The sequence below is a fragment of the Rhizomucor pusillus genome (genome assembly GCF_041956525.1).
Source record: "Rhizomucor pusillus strain CBS 183.67 unplaced genomic scaffold VTP01scaffold_22, whole genome shotgun sequence".
NCBI lineage: Eukaryota > Fungi > Mucoromycota > Mucoromycetes > Mucorales > Lichtheimiaceae > Rhizomucor > Rhizomucor pusillus.
Genome location: NW_027192164.1, coordinates 244,594 through 271,004, shown reverse-complemented (window position 1 = coordinate 271,004; position 26,411 = coordinate 244,594). Strand labels below are relative to the sequence as shown.

The 26,411-nt window shown below is 44.7% G+C and overlaps 19 protein-coding genes across 19 annotated transcripts; 11 read left to right on the top strand and 8 right to left on the bottom strand.

The window, feature by feature from the left end:
• Positions 1-790: 790 nt before the first annotated feature.
• On the bottom strand, positions 791-1,232 carry VTP01DRAFT_5508 (uncharacterized protein; the record flags this gene model as incomplete). Its single annotated transcript, XM_069384308.1, has 2 exons — positions 791-1,128; positions 1,196-1,232. 2 exons carry the CDS (start codon positions 1,230-1,232, stop codon positions 791-793), a joined length of 375 nt encoding a protein of 124 aa, XP_069235425.1.
• A 275-nt stretch (positions 1,233-1,507) lies between these two features.
• VTP01DRAFT_5507 (uncharacterized protein) lies at positions 1,508-2,281 on the top strand (the record flags this gene model as incomplete). The annotated part of the gene is made up of 3 exons (XM_069384307.1): positions 1,508-1,730; positions 1,791-1,855; positions 1,925-2,281. 3 exons carry the CDS (start codon positions 1,508-1,510, stop codon positions 2,279-2,281), a joined length of 645 nt encoding a protein of 214 aa, XP_069235424.1.
• Positions 2,282-2,291: 10 nt separating this feature from the next.
• On the bottom strand, positions 2,292-3,071 carry VTP01DRAFT_5506 (uncharacterized protein; the record flags this gene model as incomplete). Its single annotated transcript, XM_069384306.1, has 4 exons — positions 2,292-2,414; positions 2,496-2,669; positions 2,727-2,824; positions 2,894-3,071. The coding sequence occupies 4 exons, from the start codon at positions 3,069-3,071 to the stop codon at positions 2,292-2,294; spliced, it is 573 nt and encodes a 190-aa protein (XP_069235423.1).
• A 189-nt stretch (positions 3,072-3,260) lies between these two features.
• On the top strand, positions 3,261-3,793 carry VTP01DRAFT_5505 (uncharacterized protein; the record flags this gene model as incomplete). Its single annotated transcript, XM_069384305.1, has 4 exons — positions 3,261-3,347; positions 3,431-3,496; positions 3,565-3,664; positions 3,732-3,793. The coding sequence occupies 4 exons, from the start codon at positions 3,261-3,263 to the stop codon at positions 3,791-3,793; spliced, it is 315 nt and encodes a 104-aa protein (XP_069235422.1).
• Positions 3,794-4,445: 652 nt separating this feature from the next.
• VTP01DRAFT_5504 (uncharacterized protein) lies at positions 4,446-4,769 on the bottom strand (the record flags this gene model as incomplete). Its single annotated transcript, XM_069384304.1, has 1 exon — positions 4,446-4,769. One exon carries the CDS (start codon positions 4,767-4,769, stop codon positions 4,446-4,448), a length of 324 nt encoding a protein of 107 aa, XP_069235421.1.
• Positions 4,770-5,927: 1,158 nt separating this feature from the next.
• On the top strand, positions 5,928-7,608 carry VTP01DRAFT_5503 (uncharacterized protein; the record flags this gene model as incomplete). Its single annotated transcript, XM_069384303.1, has 2 exons — positions 5,928-6,878; positions 6,961-7,608. 2 exons carry the CDS (start codon positions 5,928-5,930, stop codon positions 7,606-7,608), a joined length of 1,599 nt encoding a protein of 532 aa, XP_069235420.1.
• Positions 7,609-7,851: 243 nt separating this feature from the next.
• On the bottom strand, positions 7,852-8,563 carry VTP01DRAFT_5502 (uncharacterized protein; the record flags this gene model as incomplete). The annotated part of the gene is made up of 4 exons (XM_069384302.1): positions 7,852-7,949; positions 8,024-8,148; positions 8,207-8,281; positions 8,352-8,563. The coding sequence occupies 4 exons, from the start codon at positions 8,561-8,563 to the stop codon at positions 7,852-7,854; spliced, it is 510 nt and encodes a 169-aa protein (XP_069235419.1).
• A 365-nt stretch (positions 8,564-8,928) lies between these two features.
• Positions 8,929-10,344, bottom strand: VTP01DRAFT_5501 (uncharacterized protein; the record flags this gene model as incomplete). The annotated part of the gene is made up of 4 exons (XM_069384301.1): positions 8,929-9,453; positions 9,510-9,701; positions 9,771-10,052; positions 10,120-10,344. 4 exons carry the CDS (start codon positions 10,342-10,344, stop codon positions 8,929-8,931), a joined length of 1,224 nt encoding a protein of 407 aa, XP_069235418.1.
• A 310-nt stretch (positions 10,345-10,654) lies between these two features.
• Positions 10,655-10,855, bottom strand: VTP01DRAFT_5500 (uncharacterized protein; the record flags this gene model as incomplete). The annotated part of the gene is made up of 1 exon (XM_069384300.1): positions 10,655-10,855. The coding sequence occupies one exon, from the start codon at positions 10,853-10,855 to the stop codon at positions 10,655-10,657; it is 201 nt and encodes a 66-aa protein (XP_069235417.1).
• Positions 10,856-12,078: 1,223 nt separating this feature from the next.
• VTP01DRAFT_5499 (uncharacterized protein) lies at positions 12,079-13,655 on the top strand (the record flags this gene model as incomplete). Its single annotated transcript, XM_069384297.1, has 3 exons — positions 12,079-12,120; positions 12,822-13,424; positions 13,509-13,655. 3 exons carry the CDS (start codon positions 12,079-12,081, stop codon positions 13,653-13,655), a joined length of 792 nt encoding a protein of 263 aa, XP_069235416.1.
• An 848-nt stretch (positions 13,656-14,503) lies between these two features.
• On the top strand, positions 14,504-15,267 carry VTP01DRAFT_5498 (uncharacterized protein; the record flags this gene model as incomplete). Its single annotated transcript, XM_069384296.1, has 3 exons — positions 14,504-14,859; positions 14,924-14,993; positions 15,052-15,267. The coding sequence occupies 3 exons, from the start codon at positions 14,504-14,506 to the stop codon at positions 15,265-15,267; spliced, it is 642 nt and encodes a 213-aa protein (XP_069235415.1).
• A 291-nt stretch (positions 15,268-15,558) lies between these two features.
• Positions 15,559-16,480, top strand: VTP01DRAFT_5497 (uncharacterized protein; the record flags this gene model as incomplete). Its single annotated transcript, XM_069384295.1, has 2 exons — positions 15,559-15,888; positions 15,962-16,480. 2 exons carry the CDS (start codon positions 15,559-15,561, stop codon positions 16,478-16,480), a joined length of 849 nt encoding a protein of 282 aa, XP_069235414.1.
• A 214-nt stretch (positions 16,481-16,694) lies between these two features.
• VTP01DRAFT_5496 (uncharacterized protein) lies at positions 16,695-17,105 on the top strand (the record flags this gene model as incomplete). The annotated part of the gene is made up of 2 exons (XM_069384294.1): positions 16,695-17,007; positions 17,074-17,105. The coding sequence occupies 2 exons, from the start codon at positions 16,695-16,697 to the stop codon at positions 17,103-17,105; spliced, it is 345 nt and encodes a 114-aa protein (XP_069235413.1).
• Positions 17,106-18,119: 1,014 nt separating this feature from the next.
• On the top strand, positions 18,120-18,618 carry VTP01DRAFT_5495 (uncharacterized protein; the record flags this gene model as incomplete). Its single annotated transcript, XM_069384293.1, has 3 exons — positions 18,120-18,312; positions 18,385-18,485; positions 18,544-18,618. The coding sequence occupies 3 exons, from the start codon at positions 18,120-18,122 to the stop codon at positions 18,616-18,618; spliced, it is 369 nt and encodes a 122-aa protein (XP_069235412.1).
• Positions 18,619-18,731: 113 nt separating this feature from the next.
• On the top strand, positions 18,732-19,164 carry VTP01DRAFT_5494 (uncharacterized protein; the record flags this gene model as incomplete). Its single annotated transcript, XM_069384292.1, has 3 exons — positions 18,732-18,778; positions 18,842-19,002; positions 19,064-19,164. 3 exons carry the CDS (start codon positions 18,732-18,734, stop codon positions 19,162-19,164), a joined length of 309 nt encoding a protein of 102 aa, XP_069235411.1.
• Positions 19,165-19,484: 320 nt separating this feature from the next.
• On the top strand, positions 19,485-20,480 carry VTP01DRAFT_5493 (uncharacterized protein; the record flags this gene model as incomplete). Its single annotated transcript, XM_069384291.1, has 3 exons — positions 19,485-19,592; positions 19,846-19,965; positions 20,019-20,480. The coding sequence occupies 3 exons, from the start codon at positions 19,485-19,487 to the stop codon at positions 20,478-20,480; spliced, it is 690 nt and encodes a 229-aa protein (XP_069235410.1).
• A 155-nt stretch (positions 20,481-20,635) lies between these two features.
• VTP01DRAFT_5492 (uncharacterized protein) lies at positions 20,636-21,634 on the top strand (the record flags this gene model as incomplete). Its single annotated transcript, XM_069384290.1, has 3 exons — positions 20,636-20,758; positions 20,833-20,963; positions 21,535-21,634. The coding sequence occupies 3 exons, from the start codon at positions 20,636-20,638 to the stop codon at positions 21,632-21,634; spliced, it is 354 nt and encodes a 117-aa protein (XP_069235409.1).
• Positions 21,635-21,807: 173 nt separating this feature from the next.
• Positions 21,808-22,332, bottom strand: VTP01DRAFT_5491 (uncharacterized protein; the record flags this gene model as incomplete). The annotated part of the gene is made up of 1 exon (XM_069384289.1): positions 21,808-22,332. The coding sequence occupies one exon, from the start codon at positions 22,330-22,332 to the stop codon at positions 21,808-21,810; it is 525 nt and encodes a 174-aa protein (XP_069235408.1).
• A 50-nt stretch (positions 22,333-22,382) lies between these two features.
• VTP01DRAFT_5490 (uncharacterized protein) lies at positions 22,383-24,537 on the bottom strand (the record flags this gene model as incomplete). Its single annotated transcript, XM_069384288.1, has 4 exons — positions 22,383-23,035; positions 23,242-24,041; positions 24,229-24,469; positions 24,513-24,537. 4 exons carry the CDS (start codon positions 24,535-24,537, stop codon positions 22,383-22,385), a joined length of 1,719 nt encoding a protein of 572 aa, XP_069235407.1.
• Positions 24,538-26,411: the final 1,874 nt, after the last annotated feature.

Here is a 26,411-nt window from a genome sequence, read left to right as displayed (position 1 = left end):
TTTGGGGTTTCTGCGGTACTGTATTGGATATTATTTGGTCTACAGCAAGGTGTCCCATCTACTTTTGCCTAGGTCTTGCCAAAGCTGGTAGACTCAACGGCTCCTCCTTTGGTGGGGCTGTTGGGCGCCTCCGAGCAAGTTGGCTTGTTGACGGTTGCTGTGGCCAGCTTCGGCACATTTTAAGGCAGCAAGTTATATCTTGTTCGGGTGGTGGGGACTGGCCGGTACCGCCTCCTCGTTGGTGGTCCCTGGATACATCGTTGACCATTGTCGACGTGAGCTAAACGGCACTGTTTCTTTAAAGTATAAAGTATAAAAATGAACACGAATAAAATCTTATATGCAATTTAAATAATGAGTATTATTTTGTCTATTGCTGCCTTGCTTTCTATTGCTATGCATTTTGTTCCATTTGACGCATACATTGCTTTGGGGTTTCCTTTTCATTATTTTGATATATAGTGTATAGCTGACCAGCTTCCTCTGCAATTTACTTATCTTTTCGTTGTCTTCATGACTTCCAGGTGGACTCAACTGGTGTGCCCATTTCCGAGTCTGCATACGCTATCCAACAGTTATAAAAGCATGAGAAGTTCTTAACATATCCTATCCTTTCTTTGTTCGAGTGCAGGCATATGGTAGGGCGAGACCTCTGTATCTCATCCACTTAATTGTCCCTATATGTAAGTACTATCAGCAGTTATCTTACGGCTGCTTGAAAGAAACCGTGATATGTCAAGACAAGTACTTGATAGTTACCATTCGCCATAAATAAATACAAACAATATATCTACGCCAAATTACATTTTATTCTGTCGATTTCGGCGCGTACTTCCTCTAAAGTCCTTTGCAACGTTTTAACATCGTCGTATTTCCAGTTACGCTGCGCGTCGCGTATGTAACCTTGCAGCAACGCTTCCTGTTCTTGGAACGTCTCGAGTTGCAGCGCGAGTTCCTCTCTCTGCGGTTTTGGCGAAGAACTTCCGTTCAGCTGCTTCAGCTGCTTCTGCTTCTCCGGTTTCAGTATCCGCGGTAGCATTTGTGATCGAACGAGCAGAGACTTTATGGTTTTCGCAAGCGTGTCGTAAAGTGCAAAGCTATCTAGCGGGACGTTCCGAAGAGTGCTTTCTGCATCCACTAACACCTCATCAGTTCATCTCATAAGCTATTCTACGCTTGCTACAGCTTTCACCACCATGAGTTTTTGAGATATCAGCTGCATCAAGCTCCATCTCTCCTTTCTTCAACTGATATCAATTCTTGCCCAATGCTCCCATTCTCAAAGCTTCTTGGATGTTAGTGTTATATTCTCCTAAATAAAGACAAGCTGTTCGATTCTGGAGCATCGACTGGCATTGTATACTTTGCCAACTCCAACGACAAACTTTTTTCATGCGCGGGCAATTGAAATACAACAAGGACCCGCCAAATGCCGCTCGGCGTGACTTGGGAGAGGAGGAGAGTTGAAATATCCAAGCCTGAAAAAGTAGACATACTTTTAACACCAATGACCGATCAGCAACCGATTGCAGATAAAGAGAGCAAACAGCAGGCAGCAGGAATCGTCAGTTACTGCATAGAGTATGCGAGCTCCCAAGGAGACAAGTGCACAGAATGCAGAAAGCGAATCATAAAAGGATCGCTTCGAGCAGGCGAGATCCACCGTAAAAGCAAGTCCGAGAAAAAGAACAAGGCAGAGCGAACGTGGTGGCACTTTAATTGCTGGAAAGGTAGAACGATACAAAGTGTATTTCAAAAACAACAAAGTATAAATATTGACGAACGAATAGTACCGGAAAGGTTGACAATTGTCCCTATTGAGCAATTCCGAGGATACCTGAAATTGAAAGAAAAGGTGCGATCTTTTTCGAGGAGAAAAAACAAGATGTATTATATATTTACACTACGATGTGCACTTGTGTAGGATCAAAAGCGTGTTAAACGTGTCATTGACAGTGGTGTGGGAGCAACCTGGAGTTCTATCAATGCCAAGCCTGCTGAGGAGATAGAGGAGGAATTGCTGGAAGCAGATGAATCTCCAAAGAAGAGCAAAAATAAGAAGAACAAGAAGCAGCAAGCACGCAGCGATGACATCGACATGACATCCAAGCTCACTGGCGTTACCACTACGGATACCAACAAGAACAACAAAAAGAAGCAGCAGCAGGAGGCAGGAAAGAAGAGAAAACGAACCGAGGACGTACTGGGAGAAGAGGGCCAGAACGAGCTACAGAGTATTGCCAAAGAGATCCAAGCATTGCGCAAGAAACAAAAGCAGTAATAATCGTTCTTCATCTTCGTTTATTGTACCGCACAGTCTGGAAACCATCGTCGTCGATTTCGGGTTCTTGTTTGCTGTTGGAAGGACCAGCCTCATCCATCTCCATATCTTCATCTTCATTATCGTCATCGTCCTATATGCATCGATTACAAATGATTGTCAATACAGAAACGAGAAAATAATAATCCAATCTAATCCTAGTTAATCTGTTTACCTCAATATCATCATCATCGTCGTCGTCTTCATCGCTGTCATCTCCGGGTTGTTGCATAGAAGATGTGGTGGCATCTTGTTGTCGCTGTCCGCCGTATTTTGCGCGTAACCGCTCTACTTCGGTAAAGTTGCCTTGTATGCATTGTCGGAAAAGTTCTACGAGATGTTTTGCTACCTATGTTCAATTATCAGCATTTTTGCAAGATAACCCTCGAGGATGAAGGATACTGACTTGGTATGCTGAATCGTCTTCTAATATTGTCTGAAACTCGTCTGCCATGATTTGTTCCAAAATTGGTTCCACGTCGTCTACATCGAGCTTTTTCCCGTCTTTTTATAATGGTGGAATATTTCCGTTAGACTCGACGAAATGTATATAGGCATATACGGTCGACATACGTTTGCCAAAGTAATCCACAATGGTCTCAATCATCCAGTCTCGCTTTTCTGCAGATTCAATGCCTCCCCATTCTTGCTCGACTGCAAGCTTCAACGCCGTCCATGCTTTGAATATATATGTGACGCCTTCCTCAAACGCCAGCTTGTTCGGGTGCTGCTGTTGCTGCTGCTCTGCCATTGTAGTACTTTAACTTTTTTTCAGAAAACAAATGCAACTGTGGCTGACTGAAAGCTGGGCAACTCAGCGGTCTGATCTGGCGCACTAATCGCGTTCGCGCCCAAGCGCGAGCGAAGGCGGCAGCGGCGGCGCGCGTGGCAGCAGACTGTGTCTTCGTTCCTGCTCCAACCCGCTGCGCAAAACTAGACAATGAACAAACCCACTCCAAGAATCAACGCATCGCTGCAAGAGAAATACGTTGACAAGACTGTGCGCATCATTGGAAAAGTCAAATCGGTAAGCCGACTTGATCAGATCTTGAAATCGATGCAATAACGACAACGACGACTGATGCTGTGTATGACGCCTATTCTGCTTAGTTTGCAGGCGACAGTGCTGTGCTGACTACCACGGATGGTGGCCAAGTACTTGTTCAACTGAATGGGGTAAATAACTCTTTGCACATGAAATCCTTGTTATGAGTCTTGATCTGACGAACGACGCATATAACCAGGAGAGTCAATGGGGAAGCGAATACATGGAAGTTATCGGACGAGTGGAGAAAAACTTTACAATAATGGAATACAAATCGACGAACCTCGGTAACGACTTTGGTACGTTCCATCTTTCGAAAATTAAGAATGGAAGGGAAGAGTGACTAACAGCTTGCAAAAATGTTAGATATGGATCTGGCAAACAAGGTCGTCGAGTATGCGCAAAAGTGTCCCGAGATCTTTGAATGAAAGGAATAGCGAACGATTGATGCACAGCGGCCTTCAAGGTTAAAAAAGACATCCCATTACCATTCCCCTATCTGCTTATCATGTATCTCCATGCTTGCTTTTTGTAATGGAACATTTCATTACCGTTTTTAAGAAAGAAAAAAACGTCAACCACGCAAGTGGATGGTTTAAAAATGACGATTAGTGCTTTTTGGTGACAAATCCGTGCACAGACCGCAGCTACGCAGATCATATTGCTAAAGATAAGCGAGGAATGTCAGCGTAAAGTTACGCTGTTTAGAGCTGGAAACGCTTGGCAAGTACAATCCACTGAATGAATATGTACTTTGAACGGCAGAGGGATACTCTGCCAAAGAGTGTCTTAAATCGCGCTTATAAACAGACACCTCATGAGGCTCTGGAGATGAAAAGTTGCAGGTCTGACAACATAATGCTCGCTGGCCTTCAAACGACGAAATTGTTCATTGCCATCCCAGTGTTGCCTGCTGGACACGCCCGTCTTCATAAGCAATGGCAACAAGGCAGCAGCTCTTTTAACGCTTGTAATAGAAAGGAACCTTGGATGGGGGTAAACTGTCCAACGAGAAGCTTTCTATGTACTTCTGGGCAATTGCGGCGTTTCTTCAGTTCGAGCAGCTTCCAAAGGTTGTTGTTATTTCTTCTCTTGATGATGTAGCGATTTGTCTTTATCGCGAGCAGAAGAGGCTTCAGTATGAGTGCCCGCCGCATTCGCACTTTCAAGTTGATGGATATCAGCATCGTTCTCGCGGTCAATTCCATTATCGCGGCTGTCGTTTTTTGTCCTGGTGCCTTGACCTCTGTCGTTACCAGTGTCTTTAATATATTCCATAATGTTACTTATACTGTAATACACAATATGCAAGGTGTATGTATCCGCTACCAATGTTCCTGGCTCCGTTGCTTCTGGATGACGATCCTGCATTGGTCGTCGAAGAACGCTGTCGATCGAGTTCATGCCAGTCTATCCTGACGCGTTTTGTAGTGACTCTGTGATGTCCTCTCTTATCGTATTTTATTGAAAACTCCTCAACGTAAGAAGAACGTCTGAATCTCCTCGATAAGTAAGGAATACTTTTTGGCATTTGAGTAACCAGGTAGGAAGGGGTAGGCGCACACAAATGCGGAAATGAATTCAGTTGAAAAAGATGCGGGGAGTGTGTCACTTTACTTTCTGGTAAGAGTGGATATGGTTTGCGCGGAGAGAACCTGCATAAAACCATGGCATCGTTAGCATATATATTGTTCCCTTGGCATATTAAGACTCGATCTATTGCAAACACGATAATGGCGGCTTTGCAAACATCAGCAGTCTTTAATACGCTGAGTGTTCACAAAAGAAAAAATACAGGCTCCGTGTTGGATTAATATGATAAAAATCGGCGATGTCGAGTTTTTTAGCATATGTCCTCGTTCGGCTGCTGACAGAGCTGTCAAAGTTTATCCGCTTATTCACATTTTCCTCCAGGTCGGCTGGAAGCGAGCAGCAATGAGGTCTATCTGGCTGCCCAGACAAAATTGCTATCTTGGATGCTTGCACGCATATATATATATATACATATATATATGGACCTATATTTACCGGCCAGTTTCCCGTCGACATACATGTCATGCGGCATATCACAGTCTGCAAATATACAGTAAATGCAGTGACCGAAAAGGATAACTTGCTTGCCTTTGAAATCTTAGTGCGACGCTTAGGCTCCTGTTGCCAAGACCCGCATAACTACTAACGAGTTGTGTGTGCAAGGGAGAAAACGGAAACGCAAGATAATGCATACATCTCAGCGATGAGTTTTTTGTTGCTTAGTTGCAAGAAAACTATACTGATTTACATGCTGCGAAAAGTCAATAGTAGCTTCCCAGGGAGCAAGCATGTGACGATATGCCTAGTAAGGTACGCTAAACTCAATTTTTGCGTTGCTGGGCGATCGCAATATCCGGTGCACGTTTGTTTGCAATCTGCCCCAATTCAGAGCTCTGGCGATTACTGAAAGGGGAAGGGGGGCTACAATGCTTCCATCTAGTCCCCTCGCTGCTCTTTTCTTCTTTTTTCTTTTCCATCTTGCATTTCCCTCCACCCCTGCTCTCTTTATTTTTTCTCCACTCTTGCAGCATGACTAGTATCTATGCGACCGATATCCATGTAGTCCGTCCATGTGAAGACTCTTCATCGTCGATAATGGATCAAAGCTACAGCAGCGGTGCATCGTCGTCGTCAAATGAGTCTCTTGGTCAACAACAGCGGCAACAACAACAGCAACCAACCATTACGTTGTCCCCGCCTCCAGCACCGTCCGAACACCGTTCGGCTCGTCGCAAACGCAGTTTCCGCAACTTGTTTGCTGCAAGTAGTAGCAACAGCGACAGCAGCGAAGCACCCATCTTTGTTTCGGCAATCAGCCGGCGTCTTTCTAACCTGTCTCTGCGCAGCCCGCAGACATCCAGGCCTCCATCGCCGTCAGATACACCTACGACGTCAACGGTCGGCGCTGCTGCTGTGGCTGCATCGCTAGCTGCAGCCCTGGCCGTGAGCCAAGATGGAAAAGATGAGATGCTACATCCGAATGCGGCATATCAAAGCCAGCGGTTCGAGCAACCGCCGTCGCCATCGACGTCGCACTCGACACTTTCGTCGCCAGGCACCGAGTCACCCACAATGTTTACAGAAATGAAACGTGTCTTGTCGCAGTATCAACAGATCCGCCAATTCGCCGGCGGCCGACGACGCCGATCCTCCACAAGCAAAAGCAGCATCGATGACGATCCGCCGCCATTCAGGGCGCAGCCTCTCCTGCTGCATGAAAAGTACGGCAATTTACGCAAGGGCAAAATTGTGGGCCGCGGGGCGACGGCAGTCATAAGACTCTTGGAGGTGCCGCACGAGAACAGGATTGTGGCTGTCAAGGCGTTTCGGAGACGGGACAGAGATGAAACTGAAAAGGATTATCAAAAACGCATGACGAGCGAGTTTTGTATCAGCAAGACACTGCGCCATCCACACATTGTCGAAACGTTTGATCTCGTAAAGGACCACAAGGACCGATGGTGCAGCGTCATGGAATATGTGAGTAAAAAGTGGCCCACCCCTCCCCGCAATCTTTTAGAGTCAAATAATAATAATAATAATAACCTCGTCTTTTATAAAGTGCTCAGGCGGGGATGTTTTCACTATCCTGCAAGAATTCAATCTCGACGATTCAGAAATCGATTGTCTGTTCAAGCAGCTCTTGCTGGGTCTGGAGCATATGCATCAGTGCGGTGTTGCGCACCGTGATATCAAGCCAGAGAATCTCGTCATGACCACAGACGGCGTGCTCAAGATTACCGATTTTGGAGTCGCAGACGTCGTCCAAACATGCTTCGACGATAAAGGCCGACCATCCTATGGCAAGTGTGGTTCAGAGCCCTACTGGCCACCTGAGCTGTTTACCGATCAAACGAAAGCAGAAGGCTACGATGGTCGAGCTGTAGATGTATGGAGCGCTGCAGTGACGTGGCACTGCATGCTGTACAGACGCATCCCGTTCTTCCAGGCTACCCGCAAAGATCCAAAGTTCACAGAGTTCCTGGATGAACGTGAGCGCCGGCAGTGGCAGCCAATAAGCAAATGCAACGAGCAAGAGAAACAAGTATTGTATGGCATGTTTGATCCTGACCCGGCTCAGCGCTGGACCGTCGACAGGATCTTAAAATCTGAATGGATATCCAATGTACAAGTTTGCTCACAAAGCTTGCTGCCGGATGGTCGGCAGCATCGTCATCACCATTCGAAAAGCAGAATATTATTAGATTAGATCAAGGATCTACTTCCTACTTCTTTTTTTCTTATCATTTATTATCTTTTTTGCTTCAGGCGATAATGTACATGTAAAGAATAAGGAGAGAGGATGGAATCTACTCTTTTTTTTTCCTATTGCTCTTCTCTCTCCATGCAGGGATTACATATATGCTCATGTATGTGGATTGCTGTGTGTAATTTATGTGTTGTCGATGCTTCTTGCAGGCATAGTATGCGATTATAATAACAATTTCGTTCGTTAGCGGCACATTTGGTTGTAAGGAATAGTGGCCCCCATCAAGAAATCAAAGTCCTGCTCGGCGCGAGGGAGTGTATTCCAGAGAACGGTGCGCGTGCCTAATGTGCATTGATAAGCCGATCAATCAGCTTGCATAAAGTTTATTCTTTCTTTTCGAGTTTTTCTTAAATACCTGTAACATCTTTGCGCTCCTCTGGTTGACATGCATTCGAGTGGAACATCCAAAAGTGTCCATTATTGCCAGCTTGCAGACATTGGCTGCACGGCGCTACGACGTGGTAACCGATAATGTTTCCACTAAGGTCAAGTCAGCATCCTTGTGTCTTAAATTGTTGTGCATGTACATAGATATTACCATTCACGACATGCGACGTCCCGGATTCGGCAGTGGCATGTACGAGTGTGGTAATCCTTATCCATAAGATGAATGCTTTTATAACAACAATGAGCAATAAAATTAATAATCCAACCGGCGGTGTGAAATTAACCCATCATCATACCTTTGTGAGGGGATATCTGTGCTGTACAACTCAATGTCGGTATCGGCCAGGAGGATGGCACGCATACCACGTGTACAGACTACATTGCGACAATGCTTGCATAGCAGCCTGTACACTGGTTTGAGTGGCGATATGCGTTCGACGACGGCTGCCCGGTGGCGCTGCAGTAGAGGTGGACTCATGCTTCCGCTGCTGCTGCTGCTGCTACTCATGACGACAAAGGCGACGGCGAACGACGACGGGTTTAACGATGACGATAGAAAGATATATACTACGTCGGCTTCCGATAAACCCGTTTATATATCCTTGTATAATACTTCCGAGAACACAAAGTAGGAAAAACAAAATGGGGATATTTCGAGACTCGGAGACAATTCTCTTGAGCTTTTCTTATGTACAGAATATATAGACTCGGACAAATTATATTAAGCTAATGGGGTACGATGACAGGCAGGAATATCTTAAGTGTGTGTGTGCAGCAAGTGCGCGTGCGTGTGTGTAGAGGAGAGAGAGGGAGATAGAGATCGTGTTAGTGGCGGCGGCGGCGATGGTGGCGGGTGAGTGTGGGGGGTGGCATCTAGCGTGACCTGCGGGAAAACTCGAACGTTTCTTGGGATGTCTTCGTCGGTAATTTCCATTGTTGCGGGTCGACGAGTGTGCTTGACGACGCAAATGTCATGACGGAGGCAGGTGTCGTAGGGCAGCTTGGCTCAGCGCGCAGCGTGGCGCCGCTGACTCGTGTGTGGACGCGTTTTGGTATGGATACCATGGATTGCCGTTTCAATTCCGTGTTTGTTGATGCTACCTCGTCGGATATCTCGTCACTTTGCATTGTCTGGAGCGTGTAAACGGATGATCGATGGTTGTTGTTATTGTTGTGATCGTCTACATCGTGGCCTTGGTAAAGCTTCTCATCATCATCGTCGACTATGATTTCTTCTTCGTCATCATCGTCGTCGTGGTCGTTGTTAACATCGAATTGTTTTGTCGGAAATGAAAGGCCGTCGCCGTTCACGCGTTGCGGCCAGAGCCAAAGTATCGGCTGTCGCCCTAGCACCGCGCATATATTCCTGTACAATCCCAAATTGTATGGATATTTAACCTGCAAAACAATTGTAAGCATTGTTGCAAAAGAACCATATAAGTTCGGCATTTTACCTTGCGGATCCTGCCGAGGCTTTTCATGGTCAGCGTCGTTCCCTTCTCCCATCCTTCGATGGTGGTCGTGTTTGTAGTGAGACAGAACGTATGATATCCGCTCAGAATGCCGACAGCTACGATGGCTGCAGCCGATAAGAGCATGTTGGCCGCGAGAAAGACAGCTTCGGTGGTGCTAGGATGCAGATTATACTTTATGTACGTATGCAGTCAGCTAACGTTGTTTGCTTGGGGGTCAGGAAAAGGAGATTTCGCACTTACGAGATGCATGTTGCGTATAATTTGAGCTAGCCTGCAGCTCAGCATGATGAATAAATAAATACAGCTAACGTCAACGTAGACAATGAAGCGGATAAAGTGACCGTAGTTTGCGAAGCCAACGCAGTTGTTTATGTAGGGGCAGTGATGATCCATCTTTAGCACACATTTCTGGCAGCTGCTGCAGTGATGTGTTCGTGGAGGTTTGTAGTTTTTGCACGTTTTGCAGAACCGCGGCGCATGCGTCGAGCGTTTCACCTCCATGGCTGCTTTGGGATCGGGCATCTATGAATACACATGTTGTTAGGATACCGATTTGTTGTCGGATGTAAAGGTATTTATATATCTTTACCCAGTTGGGTGGTACAGTGCCTGGGTCTGTCAGGCACACCAGCGTGTAATTAATGTAGATCATAATGACAAACACGTTGAAAGGCGCGAGCACAAGGAGGGTGTGAAGGGTGGCGCCGCCCAAAAAGCTCCAGAGCACAAAAATTTGCGAGGTATAAGCGACAAACGTAATAAGGATACATACAGCGGCAACGATAAGTTGCCCTCGTGCGTGTGACCAAGACATTGAGAAGGAAGTAGAGGAGGAGGAAAAAGAAGAAGAAGCAGTGTAAAGTCGATCTCTGCAAGACGTTCAAGACAAAAGTAGTAACAGTAATAAGGGGCGAGGTGTTGCTGTGTATAAATTATTATCGTGCTTGACAGTACAGTGGCAGAACTTTTCTTTTGCTTAAAAGTCGAGATTACTGATTGACATTTGCAGGTGGAATCGTAGAATGGAGTTGGAGGTGTGGACGGTGAGAGGAAGGGAACAAGGAAAAGACAAGCTGGCAGCCATTGTGCTTGCCTTATTCAAGCCTTGTGCTCGTGCTGACTTTTCACCTTGTCACACGTTCGTTTTCAAAGGTTCCTGTCTTTGCAACCCGACCAAATTTCATGCAGCAGTCGATAATCAGCGGCGCGGATTCTGTCCTTCTAGGATCGGGTGCTGCTGCTCTGCCATTGTCTTGGGATGGGAAGCTTTCATCGACATCCTGATATGTACGGAATCTTTTTCTCCCAATGGTTCGGTCCCACATCGGTAGACACGAAGGTTCAGGGATAAAGGAGGTTTATCGAAATAAGCCCTAACAAGATCTCGGTATACTCTATTCCGATCATACGATGTTTTTTAACAACAGCAGATGTCACCAGTAGAGAAAAGGTGGCGACTTAGCTCATAGACAAATAGAAAGAGGAATGTACTGGATTTTCCTTCCATTGACACCACCTGCAGCAGAAGATCACCTTTCACCTGTGCTACCTCAACAGTACTTGGGTGCTGCTCTGTACTACCTCAGAGTGCTACTACTGTCACTTGAATGTGCATCATCCTTGGCATTTTCACGGAACTCCTCGGATGTTCCTTGATTGATAAATTTCAATGTTGTAAAATACTTGTTAACACAGCGGCAAACGCAGCGTCTACCAATTGGTCTTCCATACCTAACCAAATATCCCATTTTACATATGAATAAAGAAAAACGGATACCTCTGTAAAGAGCAATTATCAGCATCACTGATGATGCAGAACGAATGTGCATAAGTGAAAAAAAAAATAGCCAAGTTGATTTACCTGTTTGATAACGACGCGAAGACATTAATGTTGCTCATAGGAGGAGGTTTTGGATACCTGAGAATCCTCTGATGAATGCCTACGCACGGCAGTGTGGAGACCTTCGCCTGATATGTAATCCATTCCTGGTATAGTACCCGCTTACTGTACTAACTCTGCTATCTAGCTTTTGTTCGCTTAGTTCACAACCTTCGTCGGCAAATGACTTCTATCTTAGCAATAGCCGTCCTCATGTTTAACGACAGGCCTCTGTGAATTAATATTAGGATGATCATTGCTATTAGGATATCCTTCTGAAGGCTTCGTTGTATGTGCGTCTTGGAGTGCGAAAGAGAGACGTATGATGTAAACCAGTCTTTCCCATGTAAATGAATGGTGGGATTATCTCAATTTGAGATCATCGGATAGATTTCCTTCTTTATCAGAGTAGTGAGTAGCAAACAAACAATTATAAACAAACAAAACAGAATTAAAGCTGCTGGTATCACCACCCCGTCTTTGCGCAATCCGATTCTTGACAAAAACAATATAACAGTACGCGATCACTCGCCCCGTCAGCCCCATGGAGTCTCGACCCACTCGGAAATCCTTGCTCCAAAGACCAACAAGCAGTATCCTTTTCAGGCATGAGCAAACCCCTAACCCGTTGATTATGATGACGAGGATGTTGTCGTTCGCGCGGGTATCATGTGCCATGTTATCCTGATGAATCCCTGGGACAGCAACTCGGTAATTCCCAAACAGAAATGATCGAGAAACAAGACATCGCTGTGGGAATGGGACTGATTTATTGTCGAGAAAGGAAGGTCATGATTTCTTTCTATGACCGTAATATTGTTCTGCTAAATGCCCCTGCGACTTTTACTGGTTCGGTCGAGCTGGGCTGGCTAGCTGGCTCGCTTCGCCACCCTTGTGCACGGACGCAAAACCTGCTGCTGCATCTGGCTGTCGGGGCCAGACCTTGACGACCAGCGGGGTTATGGATTCCGTTGCCATGTCGACTCACGGGTCCAGCTTGCGTTGTGCACACACCAACATTGCCGTACAAGTATTCTCCAAATAACTCCTCGAAGAAAGAAAACAAACGCCATGTTTACGGGTTTCTCTATACTCATATACTATATAGATATCCAAAAAATATATTTCGTCCAGCCCACTGCTGCTGCAGATTGTCGCCGTGCCGGGGTTCCAGAACATCTCTAGAAAAGATCGATTAAACAATTATTTGGCTGGGCCATCGAAACGTTCAAAGTTCTAGACTCCATGTATATAAACATCTTGCTCGCCCACGTCTGCAGATATCCTTCTTCTTTCTTGTTCTTTTTCCTCCTCCTCCCCGTCTCCCTCCTCCTCTATCTTTTTCCTTTACACCACTGATCACCACGTTGGATTACTTTTCGTACAGAGACGGACGGGCGGATATACGCCAGAAACCGCCTTCCACCGCCGCCGAGCTTGACAAGCCGCTGCAAAAGCATCACAAAAGACGCTCTTCACAGCAATGTCGGTCTCCGTATGCGTATCCATCAGTCCAACCGCCATCACCGTTATCCACGACTTCTACTGACACCTGCTCCACCGCAAGCTCAACAACGTCGCCCACCACACCTGTCTCCTCGCAACGAAGCTCACCTGATACACCTTTGCCTACTCCAACTTCATCCTCCTTCTTTGCTTGGCGACGTCCCATCAGAAAAGCACGGTCTGAACGCATTCGAGTATTACTCGTCGATGACAATGACTTGAACTTGCAAGTGCTATCCAAAACCCTCAAAGTACACATGCCAGAAACTATACAACAGCTTGAACTTGCCAAGAGCGGCCTCGAAGCACTCGAGATACTTAATCAGCAAACTTTCGATTTAATCCTCATGGATATTGACATGCCTGTTCTCAACGGACTAGAAACTGCGCGACACATCCGATACTCCAAGGAACACGCCGTCCTCAGTCACAATCGAGGTATTCCTATTGTCGCAGTGACGACAAATGATACTCCAGAGTGGAAAATTCAGTACGCACGGGTGGGCATGGTAAGTTACTTTCTTTTTTTTTGCAGTAATAACAATAGAATTACTAATCGTACCACGTTTCTTGTCTTGTTTTGTCTTGATTAGAATGGCTGCATTAGCAAACCAGTCGCACCAGCTACGTTGAAGCAAACCATCAGTCAAGTGCTTACCCATGGTTACAGTGCCGAGTCTCTTGCTATACCCGTAAAACTGCAACAAGAGCAATCGCCGACCTTACCTGCATCCCCGTGACCCCACCTCGTCTGTCACCTGCTTGCTGTACATAGCTGTATCCGGTTATATATATCGTATACATACATATATACCTGTTGTTTTTTATCATCCCCCTTCTTCTCCTTCCATCATCTCAATTTCCCCCCATTCACATTTGCATGTACATATCCTGAACGTCCCTGCAATCTACTTTCATTAGTTTGTCTTGTTGCTCTGTTGTTATCTCTTTTTTTTTTCTACTATTATTTTTATTGTTGTTGCTATTATGTCACTAAAAAAGAGAAAGAGTAGCTGCCATATTGTACCATGAAAATTATACTAGTTTCACCACGCCCGTTGATGTTTGTCCCGGATCTGCGAGATGGATCTACGTTGCAGCAACATTGTTGTTACGTTCTCTGCTGGCTGCTGGGTGGCAAACCTGTCAAATGAGAAAATTCTCTATCTTTCTTGAACCTGCCAGATTGAGAATCGGATAAAATGCTACATACCGTTTTGCAAAGACCAGTAAATGCGATGAACGATATAATACCCTGACAGGAGCAGAGAATGATTGAGCTGAATTAATTAGCAAATTGCTGACGCTATCTGCAGCGAGACCTCATCTCGGCCGGGAAAATGTTTAGTAATGTATATGCAGATCGAACATGTGCCACAACATAACAGCAGTTTGTATTTTGACGGACGGCGTTCCGATATACACACGCCGATAGCAGAGCGACGAGCATACAGCCAGTTGCTGCCCGCTGGATAGAAGCGCACCAATCAACAGCAGTCTGTCTTATCCCCCACCTTCTGCCCTCAACCCAACAACTACCCAATTTTCTTGTTCCTTCCTATTCTTTGTTCCCAGTCATCACTTTGCAATGACAGCCGAGACCGATGTGGCCGCCAATGGCGTTCAAAAGGCACCAATCGCCAACCTATCTCTGAATGGCCACCATCCGGGCGCTGAAGCTTCAGTCGAACCTCAAAACCCAGAGACTCCTGAAGCCAAAGCATTGTTTGAAGAGCAAGAGGCTCTGGATATCGTCAAGCAGCTTCGCAGCTCTGATGAATGGATTGAAGTTGTTGCATACGGACACCTTTCCGAGTCTGCCCATGCCCGATCTTTGACAGCGAGCACGTTGCGCGGTGACGGGAAAATTGCATTGAGACCATTAAAGTTTTTTAACAAGGATAAAACCGAATGCACCATCGTTGCACATTTGGGTCGAAATATGCAAGTAGATGATAGAGTGACAGATTTGTCGAAGCCAAATAATAACAGAGAGAGTGTGATTTAGGTGCGGTCACGAAGGAATTGTGCACGGCGGTCTCTTGGCAACACTCTTGGATGAGCATTTGGCATACGTCGTAAGTGTGGAACCATCCAATTGCTAGGTAGAAGATGATGCCAATTGATTGCTTTTAGACTCTTCCGAGCTTGCCAAACTACACAGGCTTTACCGCAAATCTGAACGTCGATTATCGCAAGCCTGTCATAGCCAACCAATGGGTTGTCATCCGTGGCAAACTTGATCGCGTCGAAGGACGCAAGGCATTCGCCAACGCATGGATCGAAACCGCAGATGGCAAGATTGTCTTGACAGAGGCCAAGGCACTGTACATTAGTCCTCGTATGAATTAATCCTCGTCCTTGAAATTCGTAGTTTTTGTCCGTATTCCCTTATTTCCAAACGATAGATCAAAGCAATAGATTGTTAGTTAATGTTTGAATATATATTGCTTGGTGACTAAGGAGAATTTGATGTGCTTCACATGGCCAAAATGCCCAAACCTTGGGGATCTGAGTTTTCCAGTTGCCAATACCCGTTGGGTCCTGTCAGAAATTAAAAACCGCCGATGGTATTTATTTTATTTTGCCTTTTTTTTGTTTTTTTCTTTCATTTCTTTGTTCCCCTCCTCCCTGCCGTCAGTCATGGCCTCATCAATTGATAAGCTCCAGCCGATTCCCAACATACAGTTCGATTCCGTCTATGAGTTCTTCATGGACTGGAAGACTCCTCTTGCAATTGCAGCAACCTACGCAACTGTCATTCACTTTTTGAACCCTGCCAGCACTGCTCTTTCTCGGGTCGAAGCAAAGAAACGTGGTATCGAATCCTCATCCAAGTCGAGCAAGCCCATGACTGCATTTGTCTTCTTGCACAACTTGGCCCTTGCAATCTACTCTATCATCACCTTTTACAACATGGCTGGCGGCATTAATCGAGCATGGATTAAGCGGGACATTAGCATGCACGATGCTGTATGTAAACTTTATATCGCAATGATAGGCTGGAGGAGCTAATGTGTATTGATGATCATGCTCGAAATAATAGTACTGTGACAAGGACGGATTCCTGTGGGAGGATTCGCTCGGTTTCTGGGGCTACTTCTTTTACCTGTCTAAATTCTACGAGGTGATTGATACTGCCATTATCTTGCTCAAGGGCCGTCGATCATCCTTGCTTCAAACATACCATCATAGCGGCGCTATGATCACAATGTGGTCGGGCATTCGGTACCGCGCAACACCCATCTGGATCTTTGTATTGTTCAACTCATTTGTTCATTCCATCATGTACTTGTACTACGCTGCTACCTCCATCGGCTTGCACCCTCCTGGAAAGCGCTATCTGACTTCAATTCAAATCACCCAATTCTTGGTCGGCATGTCGCTCGCTATCAGCTACCTGTTTGTTCCAAACTGCCTGGATACTCCCGGTCAGCGATTCGCCGTCTCTATCAACGTTGGATATCTCCTTCCCCTCACCTATTTGTTCGTTGATTTTGCCCGCAAGACCTATGGCAAGCGCCTCAAGGCTGCTGCTGCTGAAGCCGCCAAGAAGGTTCAATAATTAAATCCCCATAATAGCTACATGTTACTTTTTTTCCCTCCAGTCTTCTGTTTTTCCATTCTCACTACATCTCATCTTCATCTTTATAAACATTATTAAGCATGGCATGTTTCTGCTTTGTGGCGTTTGGGTTGAATTTTATCTAAAGATGAGAATACTAGATAAATCGTCTTCTGTCTCTGCAAATGATTGAGGAAAAGAAGTTGAGAGGTTTATGAGCATTCTTGGAAAACAGAAAAGCACGACAATCTCCTGCCGTTGGGCTCCTCTGCAGGCGCGGCAAGTGAATACATACTCTCTGCATCCGTCGCAAGCAGAAATTGGCGCAAAGGGAGGCTCTTGTAGCATTGAGTGCAGCATCATTTGCCTTCTTCCTGCAGCTCAGCTTGATTGTCAACAGTCTGCAACGCTCACCATTTTTTCATACAGCTGGTGGGAGTGCGTCCGACGTGGTAACCTGTCAGTTTCCAGTTACTGGTACCATGCTGGTTTACCAGCTCTCTTAACTTTGCTGTATCCGCGTCGCTGTAGGTATCCCCAGCCTGCACTCGTTTGTCGTGCTGGTAAAAGGTGTCTAATATGATGCCAGGTAGATTCGCGGGATATGTATGGCTGTGCTGCTTGACTTGCCAGTTCGATTATCTCCTTGCATTCACTGTGCCGGCTGTCAATTGTTCGCGCCAGCTATTCGAATGACCAGTCTTGATGTTCCTTAGCAGCCGCTCGGATGGTCGCTTTCTCAGTATCCGTCCAATTCGGATGGCGCATTGGCAACATTCCTGATATCTTTCAGGAACTGGATAAATTCTTCCTCGTTGTTATCCAGCTGGCAACTGTGTGTGGACACTAATTAATACCAAATCCATAGATTGTTGTCGATGAAATCTTAATGGGGCTTACCGGTTACAGAGCCTGCAATTTTTATGCCGCTGCCGAGATTCATGCACATGCTGGAACTTAATGCTGCTGCGAAAGTCGCGTTGTATCTTATAATTCATGGAAAATTTGCCACAAATCTTGCTGCTATTTCAGCATGTCACAAATGACACTAGGCTCGTAAGTTCCTTCGATGCCTTGCTGCCATTGTTGTACCTGGCGTTGGAGCTCCTGCTTGTTTGTCGTGATCAATGTGCAATCGTAGGTTGTTATAGAGAAAAAAATAGTAGGAAAGGTGGTGGGTCGAAAGATATCCAGTGAGACTGAATCAAACTTTTATTACGATTGCATATTTATACTCGAACTCGGAGTGTGCCGCACGCAATATATGTTACTGACCCCTGAAGTACATCCTCTGAATGAAACTCAGTGACCCAACTTTGAGCATTCTGCAGGAGGGACAATCTCCTTCTATAAGGGAACCATCTTTTCATTATCTTTCTGTTTTTCTTTATATTCCTCATTTATTTTCTCCCAGACTAGTACGTTATATCGAATGTACTTACCTCTCCTCCTTACAAATATCAATAACTGAACAAGAGAATAGCTCAATTCAACAGAAAAGAGTCACACGTATATTACCCCACTCTCGGCAGTGTCACCATAGATTGGAAGTCCTTTGTACCGGGTCCTAATGACTTGATGTTGTAGCGAGCGTTTATGTACGTGGGTGCGACTAGTGATTGTCATTAGGGGACACCACATGTGCCCGTTTTTGCGTGTGCAAATCCCAAACTACGCGGATGGAATCGGCTACGCGACGACAATCGGCGTTATGGATGACGAACGTACTACAGTAGAAGCGTCTCCAGGTGGCAAAGAAGAGGACTCATCACATACTTATGGCGACACTTTAAAGATCCTCGAGTCGCTCACTTATAGTCCTCGTGCTAAAGGCATACGACTTTTGCAACGCACTCTTCTCCGCATTTACTCGTTGTAAGGCAAATGGCATTTATGTTATCAAGTGGACCCTCACTTTGTCTATTGGACCAAGACAAAAATCCCGGTCCAGTATCAAGAGCGTCACGACTGGTTGCAGATCTTTGAGCTCGTCGCTCATCTGCAGGTAATTAATTGAATCTTGAACTGCAATTTGATGACAAAACTAACCGAGCATCCTGCAGGACCTCGTTGAAGAAAAGCGGATAGTGGATGATGAACTGCGACGAGAACATGCGGATGTCACGATTGACCATTGACCCTGCCGCCCGCGCTGCCGCTGCCAAAATGAGCACACGTTCAAGTCGTTGATGTGTTAAACGGAGCAGCAGCACTTGTCTTTCAGCAGCTGCAAGTCCCAATCATTGCGTCCATGGGATTTTTACCAGCTGCTGGCTGCAGATCAAATTTCCACGGAGCGTATGTGATATATTTTTCAAACACTGTATTTAAATATACTTGTGCTTACATTATAATTGACAGATTATTCCTCGCTCGAAGCGAGTACATTGGTGTGATTGGAGAACCAGCAATCATATCGTACGACGTCCGTTTCGACTATGCGCTGGATCCGACGCTTTATGCGTCTGGATACTATGCAATCCATATCCCTCACCTGAATCCCGGATTTCCTGCGCACAAGGGTGGGGGATATTAATGTGCTACGGTTAATGTATCTTACCTGGGCCCGCACATTGCTTTTAGTCGATATGTACATTGAATGTATCACGAATGAAGAGCAGGTCCGTCCTCTTGGATCTAGGGAGCTTTGCGAAGAGGTGCTGGCAACGGGAAAGGTCGTCTGACTTGTCGGAAAGACTGGAAACAGCCAGAACTGTAGTAGAAAATAGTCTGAGCACCGCAGGAACAAAGAATAAGTCTAGCAGTAGATGACTGTGATAAAAGGGAGTTCTAACTGTTGTACAACCTCCCTTATTGAACATTGATCAATCAGATAAATACGACACATAAGCTGCAACAAGTAGCAAGAAACGAAAGCGTTATGATGGAACAGTTACGCGCACTAAGCCTTTCAAAAACTTCCTACAGCAAATCATGGACGTAGTGGATGAAAATAATATGCAATGCAACAATCTATGTTTGCCGACAACTACATTTCTAATATATGGATGGCTGCCATTTACTTCTAACTGGCGATTATTCCGATCGTTATGAGATGGGAATACGGCCTGATCCGTCCAAGGCTGTTTACCCTCATAGGCAAATCATTAAAGTAAATCAATCTGATACGTCTTCCATAATCAGGCACGGGAGATTCGTATAATACATACATTCATGCCACCTAAATCTTTGAAAGTCAGTTCAAGAACAGGCTAGGCCCGAGAGCATCCCCTATCGTATTATTACAAGAACAACTCTTCTTGTCTAGATATCGCTCGATCGTTTGATTTCCGGGAGTTTTTCCAAAGCTCAAATATGTAAAGGTACAATGCGCTAGAACCTTCATCATTACATCATAGGTCTAGAAGGCTACTGGCACTGCAAACTGCAGCTTAATGCTGCACAGCCATGCAGCGCGCATCGGTGCGGTTGAGATGCCGTTCCTGCGTATCCAAGTACTGTTTGATAGAGGGCGGTGTAATGAAGTAATCAACGTCTGCAAGTTGATTACTTCATTACACCGCCCTCTATCAAACAGTACTTGGATACGCAGGAATGGCATCTCAAGAGGAAAGCATTGTCACATGGTGTGCCCCTGACGAAAAAGCAAGGACAAGCTGTAAACAATCCACCAGGTTCACTTCTTCCGGCATTGCTGAGCACCTTGGGTCAAAAAGCAAACGATTATAAAGCTCTTGGGAATCAACCGGCAGACGATGGAGCGGCCATGGTATGCACCTCGGACATGGATAAAAATATTGACGCGCTGATATCCAGACTGGCAACTACACTCATTCATGGTGTCATTGTGAGCCAAGATGTCTGTATTGTTGTCACTGCCTGGGATGTGTACGTTACTAGCCGATTAGCTGGAGATGCATGTACGTTCGACCGCGAGGCAAGCTGGGTCTGCACGAACACAGCCAATGTGGTTATTATGGAGCATCAAAGCACCAGGGGGGTAGTACTTGGAAAGCCCTCGAGATTCGGTGGGGTGTAGTCAACATCGTGGCAATGGCAGGCTTCGTTATGACAAGGCAGAACCAAAAAGAAGCAGCACCATTCTTAGGCGTCTCATTACCAAAAAAAAGCACATTCCGGACACTTTGACCACCAGCAATACTTCCATCTTTGTTCCCACCATTGCACAACCATATGAACAAGGCCTACGATTTCTGCGGGATTACGGCAAGCCAGCAGCAACCAGAAATTGAACGTTCATATCTCAAGCATATCTTCCACAAAAACTCGTCCCTTTGCATCCTTTTGGTTTGTGGCGTAAGTACCAGTACAATCATATCAAACCAACCATTGCCTGTTTGGGATCCTTCATTCTTGAAAGAATGGTCAAGGGATCTATCGACGAAGGCGATGTTTGCTATTTGGAAACCTTTCTTCAGGCCGACACTCTGCCGCATGATGACTTGCTCTGTACTGCCAAGGATCTCTTGAACGCGTACAAAACCAAGACAACATTCAACAAGTTGCAAGCAAACACGACTCAGCAAAACATTTATACTATTAGACAATTTAAAAGCAGATCTCCATAATTTTTTATATCTTCTCATTCTTTGTATATTAGTCAAAATATAATCATTTTCTCTGAGTGCAGATAATCCCATAGTGGGTGGCGCTCCCGATGACCAGTCGCTTCAATGATGAAATGAGCATCACGGTCATTTTGTCTGCCTACGTCAAATTTGACTCGTGTCAGCACTACCGCCGGCACTGTGTGCGTGTCAAACTAATGCTGTGCTCATCATGTTCGAGTGCCGGGTACAGTTTGAGTGTTGAGTGCTGAATGCCAGGTGTCGAGCGCCTCTCAGTTAAAAAAGATAAAGAATCATATTTAATTTAATCCACTCCTTCACACAACCCGCGCGACATTGTCATTCAAGTAATTACGCCTTGAGTTTCTAAACAATATGACAAAAATATCGGTAGATCACGACCTCAATTCTATAGCTATGCGACATAGTGGCTCCAGAAACCACGACAGTAATTTCTATTCATAACGACATCAATTTTCAAAAAATGCTTCTCAGCGATTTTAGGGTACCCGCCTTAAAACTCTGGAAAAACTGTACAGTCACCCCCCAGGGTTTTTGCACTCCTGCTAGATGCACTATCTACGAGATTTGCAACAAGTTTTGAGAATTGTCGATAACGTGTCAGAGCTTAGAAACTCCTCCCTGTTGCAAAAACTGGGAGACTGGCTTAACATATAACCGTACCTATACATACCTATACATACCTATATTTTATATAAACCAAACAAAATGACATACTTACCTAATTGAATATTATTATCAGTGGTGCTGTTTATCTTACACCCAGCAATTGTTTGAACCATGGAAATCAGTCAGCTTTACATAGTTACATGCGTCACGGATTCTGATCGATAATGTCTCTTGCTGTAAAAACCTATGACGCTTAACTGTGCTCTTTGCAACAGCCCAGAACTGCCCTATTAGATTGAGCTCAGGAGAATACGAGGGAAGGTAGGCACATCGATATCCGCGATACGTAATATACTTGGCAATATCCTTAGACTTATGTATAGGTGCATTGTCCATAACCAGATAATGTCCTTCCATATGTGGATATTTATCCATTTCATCCAACGTTTCTTTCAAAAAGCTGATATAGTGACCCGTTACAGTGCCAGTGGTCAGAATTTCAGATTCCTGGTCAGCCTTTTTCTTCTTATTAGGTCTGGGTATTCTCAGGCTAATTTTTAATAACCCAGAAGTAGAGATAGCGCCCAATATCGACGTAATTTTCGCTCTCGTGGTTGGCACAGTAACAACAGCGGGAGATCCTTTCTTAGACCAAGCTCTTGTGCGTTTCATATTAATATGAAACGCAGACTCGTCAAGAAATACGCAGTTCGTCAAAAAGTTCATATGTGTTTGTTCCCATTCGCGAACCCAATCATATCTTCCTGAATCTTTTCTAGGCTATTTCTTTCCATAGACTGGAACTCTGCTTTTTTCAGTGATAGGTTGTATTCTGTTCTCATAAAGTTATAAACAGTGCTACGAGAAACTTTAAGATCGTTGAACTGCTTCACTAAATGCTCAGTCACTTCTACAACAGCAGCAGAGGGGTTAGCATCAATAAAATCGATAATCGTCTTTTTGTGTTCCTCAGTCAGAATACGTCTACGACCTTTCTTTTTACCGCTCTCAAAAATGCTATCGGGACGCTCCTCATACTGTTTGACCCACCTCTGGACTGTGCGAGCGTGAATACCCAGTTGTTTCGCTGCAGCAGAAGCATTCATACACTTCTCAATCTTCATTTTAAAGAATGTGACCTTGTCTTGAGGAGTGTAAGAAGTATAAGTACGTTTTTCAGTCACTTCCCTCATACGAGAGTCCTCATCTCTAGGATTATCTATTTGCATCGAGTTAGCTCGAGATTTCTCCGCAGGCTTCTTTTGCAGATATTGAGTATGAGAACTAATCGTCTCAAGAGCAAATTGTTCCTGGTCAACAATGTAGCCCATGGGCTCAGGTCTACCGTTCTCATCGACAACATTTCCTTGTCCATCTTTGTATAAAAATTGAGCACTCATGTTTGAAATTTTAAAGTAGTGAAAAAGGGAAACAGTGAAGGAATACAGTGGCAGGAATATACGTATACCCAGAAGTGCTTTCTCTGCGACATTTTTTCTCAGTAAGCGACACTTGGGATTCCTAAGCAGCCGACATCTATTTTTAAAAATGCGACAGGTGTTTTTGAAACTGCGACATTACTTTTTAAAAATACTGTAATATTTGATAGATGTTCAGCAATGTAAAGTTTGCTCTGGTGAATTTTCTGGAGATCTTCTTGCACTGGCGCTACTCGCAGCTTTGTCTCTGCTTCCTTGTCGAATTCGAAATCGGTTGCAAAGTCTCTAAAGTCGATGTCAACGGTTTTCGTCGTCGAATCCGGATATCCGGATATCTTGGATATCTCCCCAGTCGTGACTTTTGTTGTAAATGCTTCAATAAACCTCGACAGAGATTTCATGTGTTTTGACACTATCCCTTGCTCCTTTCTGAAGGCTTCTTGGAGCACAGATGGTTCAAAATCGGGATGCACTATGTTCTGCAGGCTTGCAGTGACTATCCGAATCGCTTTGTTATCTTCCGGAAGATCACTATCGTCGCCATCAAGTGCTTGTTGCTCTTCCTCTTCCTGATCAGTCGGTTCTATTGGCTCTGATACTTTTGCCTTGCCTTCCTCCAGATCATCCAATAACCTTTGATAAACTTTTAGCCGATTATAAGTTTTATGTCTCCTGACGTATGTGCCAATGTAACTTGGATTTGGTTTCTGTTCGTCCAACAAGGAGCTGAATTGCTTGTGAACTTCTTTGTAAACGGCAGGTGCATTTTTCCCGCTGCGTTCTCGCGATAGAAAGTCTTGCAAATGGACCTTGTTTTTGAGAACTCGCTTCTGGTATGCATCTTCCAGAAACTTTCGCAGCTGCGTGTTGAAGGCTGCTTCAAGATTAGCCTGATCAATAGTCACCGTCACGGCTTGCTTTTTGAAACGTTCACCAGCGGTGCTACAAGCTTCTGCTGGGATTTTTCATGCAAGTTCCTGCAGTTTGAAGCGCTTGTAAGTTCCGCCGTGAAGTTTTTGGAGGGCTCAAGGATGAACCAATTCTTTTTTCCCGAGAAAGAATCTGTATAAGATCATACACATGGTCAGTCCTTGGCACGAAGAAGAGGTGACTTCATACATGTAAGTACCTACCGTTTAAAATATGAACGAACGGATGATTATGATTTGCAAATACTCCATTGATTCTGAGAAAATGTAGCCATGCTTTTAACGATGCCTTTGGTAGCTGTTGAGTCTCGAAATTCTGCCGAGCCGTCGTCAGCCGGTCTTCGAAGCTTGGGTCAAAAGTTGGCTCGAGCCGGCATAGTGTGCTGCTTTGCTTATCACCAGTTTCAATATAGTGTGAGTTTCCCCGGATTATTACCAAGGCTACCCAGAATCAAGCACTAGTTAAGAAATCTTCTTTACTTACGAGCAGTGATAGTCTGCGCGTCCATACTGGGAAGAAAAGCAAAGAATCGCACTGACTTTCTTTTCTTTCTTTTTTCATGTCAAACAATGTTTCTGAGCGCTGGACAGCAAATTCCAGAGGCTCATATCGTCGTTGAAAAAGCACACTCATGAATATTTTGTGACAGTAAACATGACTTTAAAAGAAGAATACGTGTGCCTTTCGCAACATCTTGGCAATGATAACAAAAGCTGAGCCCAAAGTGCCACGCTGGCACATGGAAAAAAATCGATTAAATCTTCAAACAACTTCTTTCTAGCACTGCTCTACACTCCCGAGAAATCAGAGAGGCAAAAGCATTGGATGGGAGCAATTACTGAAGCGCTCATCGTACGGACCATAAAGTAGCGAAAATCAGCAACATTTGTCGCATCACCAACAGCTACAGACAATTTGCTTGTTTGGAGCAGTTATGAAGTGTTCATCGACCTGAAAGAGCCGGAAGCGATTCAGTAGCCACAGAGAATCCAAGAGAACATCACAAACTTAACATCAACCGCAAAAAATTACGTTTGGGTTTGGATGAAAGCTAACTAAACTTGCGTTTGGCGGAGAGATATAAGAAACTGCTATGGCCATCTGATTCATATCTTTGTACTTTTCATTGCTTTGGTTGAATAGGAAAGGAAAAGTAGTGCCTCCATCGCAGTCAAGCAGCGTCCAATAGCCGCTGTTGCAAAATGTGAAGGATTCTATACCGTATGCCGAAATACATCGTAAGAGCGGTGCTAACCCATCGAAAAATTGCAGTCTCTAAGCGTTTGCAGTTGAAATCTTTTCGGGAAAGAAGGTAAGTACCGTTGGTAGCCCAATACTTCACGCCCAAGAAACCTTTGGGAATGATTGATTGCTTGAACTATAACAAAGAACAAAGCACGAATACTTTAAACTCGAAGTTCAAAATGATACGAACGGCTCAGCCCAGAGTGCAGTATCTTAATACAGATGCATTCATACTCTCATCGCTTTTTATTGCTCGAAGTCATTATTATTTATTACTTGATCGTATAAGCACGAAGCTAGATCGAACATCCAAACGCAAACAAGTTTTCGGGAATCCTTACAATTGACGTCAAGGATGCAAGAGCAATGACCTGATCTGATATCGATTCACCTAATAGATATTTGTCACCTATGGAATAGAAAAGGATCCGTTGTATCCATTCTTTCCTAATCAATTCCCAGCGAACGGATAAATTGTTTGGAGTCCTCACGAACCCGAGAGCCTCACCGAGTTATTTCTTCCAGATTCCGAAGTTGAAGAATGGATGAATGATAACAATAATATAAATAGACATGTCGTGTAGTCATTCTATTTGCACGATGTCTCTGGAGCCTATCGTACTCTTGAAGAGCTTCTGGATAATTTATTATATTGACACAGCGTCGACGCTCAACACGAAAGCAAAGGCATACATATCAATGAAAGCTGATGTTTACGGGCCGAAAACTCATTTTATTTTGCATCATTTCCATGTTATCGCAATCATTTCCTTCATTATCAATTATACCTTTCCCACCAGCCATATATCCCCTTTTAGGTTGACACCCACTCTACTGGAGGTGGTGAGGGATGGTGCAAATAGCCGAGTCCAGAGAATAGTGGTACAAGCTTTTGCTCCCGGTAGAGAGTCAACTTAACTTGTTCTTATGGAATCAACGCAATGATTGTATGCACTTTATATTATTATTGAAAGGATTAATACGAAGCAGATGTCTTTTATTTCGCTATACAGTGATCTGAGTTATGCACGACTTGCATCTATGGGCATTGACAGTATTTATGCCTGACATCACTCCACCGCCCTCTAAATTAGCACTCGCAGTGACTGGGGTGTTGCGAGAGGCGTGGTGCCCAAA